The 4,155-nt window shown below is 38.9% G+C and overlaps 1 protein-coding gene across 1 annotated transcript; it reads right to left on the reverse strand.

Annotated features, from left to right (window-relative positions):
- Nucleotides 1-118: 118 nt before the first annotated feature.
- CBG24990 lies at nt 119-3,518 on the reverse strand (the record flags this gene model as incomplete). The annotated part of the gene is made up of 2 exons (XM_002648595.1): nt 119-1,075; nt 3,486-3,518. Coding segments are annotated over 2 exons (990 nt in total), but the record flags the coding sequence as incomplete, so codon positions are not given.
- Between the last annotated feature and the right edge of the window lie 637 nt (nt 3,519-4,155).

Below are 4,155 nucleotides of genomic sequence, written 5' to 3' on the forward strand. Positions count from 1 at the left end.
GAATCCTGAAATCCTGGAATCCTGGAATCCTGGAATCCTGGAATCCTGGAATCCTGGAATCCTGAAATCCTGGAATCCTGGAATCCTGGAATCCTGGAATCCTGGAATCCTGGAATACTGGAATCCTGGAATCCTTGAATCCTGGAATCCTGAAATCCTGAAATCCTGTTTTTTTGAAATCCTGGAATCCTGGAATGCTGGAATCCTGGAATCCTGGAATCCTGGAATACTGGAATCCTGGAATCCTTGAATCCGGGAATCCTGGAACCCTGAAATCCTGGAATCCTGAAATCCTGGAATCCTGGAATCCTGAAATCCTGGAATCCTGGAATCCTGGAATCCTGGAATCCTGGAATCCTGAAATCCTGGAATCCTGGAATCCTGGAATCCTGGAATCCTGGAATCCTGGAATACTGGAATCCTGGAATCCTTGAATCCGGGAATCCTGGAACCCTGAAATCCTGGAATCCTGAAATCCTGGAATCCTGGAATCCTGAAATCCTGGAATCCTGGAATCCTGGAATCCTGGAATCCTGGAATCCTGAAATCCTGGAATCCTGGAATCCTGGAATCCTGGAATCCTGAAATCCTGGAATACTGGAATCCTGGAATCCTTGAATCCTGGAATCCTGAAATCCTGAAATCCTGGAATCCTGAAATCGAAATCCTGGAATCCTGGAATCCTGGAATCCTGGAATCCTGGAATCCTGGAATCCTGAAATCCTGGAATCCTGGAATTCTGGAATCTTGGAATCCTGAAATCCTGGAATCCTGGAATCCTGAAATCCTGGAATCCTGGAATCCTGAAATCCTGAAATCCTGGAATCCTGGAATCCTGGAATCCTGGAATCCTGGAATCCTGGAATCCTGAAATCCTGGAATCCTGGAATCCTGGAATCCTGGAATCCTGGAATCCTGGAATACTGGAATCCTGGAATCCTTGAATCCTGGAATCCTGAAATCCTGAAATCCTGGAATCCTGAAATCCTGGAATCCTGGAATCCTGGAATCCTGGAATCCTGGAATCCTGGAATACTGGAATCCTGGAATCCTTGAATCCGGGAATCCTGGAACCCTGTATTTTGTTTTCTAGTCGATTTTACACTTCTACGAAAGAATAAGATTTGGTAATAAACATTTCACTGCTAAATGTATCTTGTCTCACTACAAGATACGCCTGGGGTCTAAACAAAAGTGCCGAATTTTTTATATTTTCACGTTTCCTACTGAAAATGTAGCTGAAAAAAGACATGAGACAAGTCCAAAAATACAAAATATAGTGCTTGGCACTGTTCCAAAAAATAGACATTGTTATGGATAGCAAAGTTTGAGCCAAGTTATCTCGGTTCCTGTGAGAGTTATCTAATATTGGTCAACTGATAAAATGTTACTAATATTATGATAAATATTTTATCAGTTGACAACTTTTTGATACCTGCTACAAGAAAAGAGATATAGGAGCTCAAAGGTGAAAGGTTGTAGTCGCCGCTAAAGGGTGCCACTAGTTAATGGCTTTTTGATAGCTTTTACAGAAACAGAGATAAATAAGCTTGGCTTCCAAAGCACGTATCTCGCAGGTAATTTTTTCAGGAAGTTGTCCACTACAAAAACGAAGCTCTACTTTTGTTTTATATTCTCTGAAATTTTCAGAACAATCGGAAAACTTTGACCTACTTTTGCAGAGGCCTAAACTTTTCCTTTACCTATCGGCCTTCTTTTGCTAATTATCCCTACTTTTTTGGCCGCAGCCCAACAATGATTTCCCTTTCTATTCATCATTTTTCTATCATCTTCCTTATCACTCTCATAGAAAAATTTTCCCCCGACGCGATGTTTGGTCTTACTAGAATTCTACCCAAAACACGTGGTTGTGTGAAGTCGTCGACAGAGAGGAACTTTCGAACTTATCATACATTGATAACAAGAAGATATCAGAAGAGGAAACTAGAGAAATGAGACGCAGAAAAAAGTGGCAAAAATCGAAAATCATTATTTTTGTATGGTTGGTGGTCAGTGGGCTAATTATAGTGTGGGTTATTGTTGCTACCTGGCATGTAGGTGGTAAAGGGGGCAGGTGTAAAAGTGACGTGGCATCATTTTTAGATTATGATCTTCAAAGGGTTTTTCCTTTTGGCCTAGAATACGAGGGCGTTTTCAGGGTGCATGTTTCCCCGGATATCCAATTTTGCTTGCAAGAGCTACCGTAATTGCTCTAATAGAACCCGCACTTTGAGTTCAATTATCTCGGTTCCTGTGAAAGATATTTCAAATTTGCCATTCAATAAATATTTATTATGTTATCAGCTACATTTCATCAGTTGATATGTTTTTGATATCTTTTAAAGGAACCAAGATAATTGAGCTTGCAGCCTAGGGGACGCAGGCGCTGCTGGCCGTGTAGCTCGCGCCGATATGTTCTTTGAGCTCAATTATCTTAGTTCCTATTAGAGATATCATAAATTTGTCAACTAATAAAATATTTTTCATGTTATTAGCTACATTTTATCAGTTAAAATTTTTTGACATCTCTTATAGGAACCGAGATAATTAAGCTCAAATGGAAAGTACCTGGGGGTCTTCGATTAGAGGAACTACCGTAGTTTGATTAGTCGGAAGACTAAGAATCCAGAGATTTCGAAAAACCGGAAACTGCAAAAATATGCAACACATGACACAATAGTGTAGATCACAATAAAAATAGTGATTCTTTGATTTTTGGAAAGTGTGAATGATCAATTTTGACATGGATCAGTTGATCTTTGAAAGTTTTCATTGACAACTTTAGTGTTTTCAGAAGTCAGAAAATCAAATGATCAAGATTTTGAGATTCTGACAATGAGATCTAGTATGGTTCAGTGTTTTAAGGAGTCAAAAATGCAGAAGGTTTTGAGATTCGGACTGCGAATGGCTCAGATCCGTAGGTGATACAGTACCCTGAAGATGTGAATCGCTACTTCTTGAACTCGTCAAACAGTTTCACTTTCCCATCTATTGACAAAATGTTCACAAAATGATCTAGATCAGACTATCAACGTCATCTAAAGAGAGAAATCGAACAAGGGATTTTTGATGTGTAAACAATCTGATGTTATACACTTTGGACCTATAAGGAAGTAAGGGATCTTCAAATCGAGTTATCTCGAATCCTGGAAGAGGTAGCGCGAAATTTTCAACTATTAAAATTTGAAGGGTTTTGTGTTAAACATTTTGTTAGTTGGAATTTTTAAACTGGCTTTTCTATTAAATGAGATAATTAGATTCGCCAGACAAGTAGACTGGTAGATCAAAAATGTTCTGTTCCTTTAAGTCAAAAACAAAAAGTTGTCAGTTATCAAAGATGATAAATCTGAAATTTTCGATTTCAGATTTCCAGATTCTAGGAATCCCAAAACCTTATAATCATAAATTCTCCGAATTTCAAAATACCAGGATTTCAGAACCCTAGAACCTTGATCGTCCGACGTTTGGCTTTCTGACAGCCTAACCTGGCCCAGGGCCGCGGCCGACCACGGCCGCATTCCGACCGTTTTAATGATGATAGTCTAGTTTTCTTTCTCACCGATCTATGTTCCAAACGATGAAACTGATAGATCAAAAAGATACACACATTTCGTTGACAAACTTTTTTTCTTTTTTTCCCAGACACCTATATCAACGGATGCTGTTCCAAAGGTCAAAAATTGAAGATCTATGAATTTTTATGATGCAAAAAAAGGCTTATTGTCATCATGGATGGGTCTGAAGGATTTGCCAAAAGAAGCGGAGTGTGTAGCTCTGATGTTAGATCTTTGAGTATTGAACGAGCTACGCGATGGATGTCGACATAGCTAATGCAACCTATACTTTGAGCTCACTTATCTCAATTTCTATAAGAGATATAAAAAATTTTTAAACTAATGAAATGTTGGAAATGTTACGGCAAACATTTTATCAGTGACCAGCTTTTTGATATCTCTTATAGTAACCGAGATAATTAAGCTGCAAGAATAGAGGTGGTAAGCGCGACCGACGGCGCAGCTCGCGCCAGTTTATACTTTGAGCTCACTTATCTCGGTTCCTGTAAAAGATATCAAGAATGTGTCAACTAATAAAATGTTTGAGGCATTATGATAAACATTTTATCAGTTGACAACTTTTTTGTATCTTTGACAGGAA

Source organism: Caenorhabditis briggsae (assembly GCF_000004555.2).
Source record: "Caenorhabditis briggsae AF16 supercontig from assembly CB4, cb25.NA_315, whole genome shotgun sequence".
In the NCBI taxonomy this organism is placed as follows: Eukaryota; Metazoa; Nematoda; class Chromadorea; order Rhabditida; family Rhabditidae; genus Caenorhabditis; species Caenorhabditis briggsae.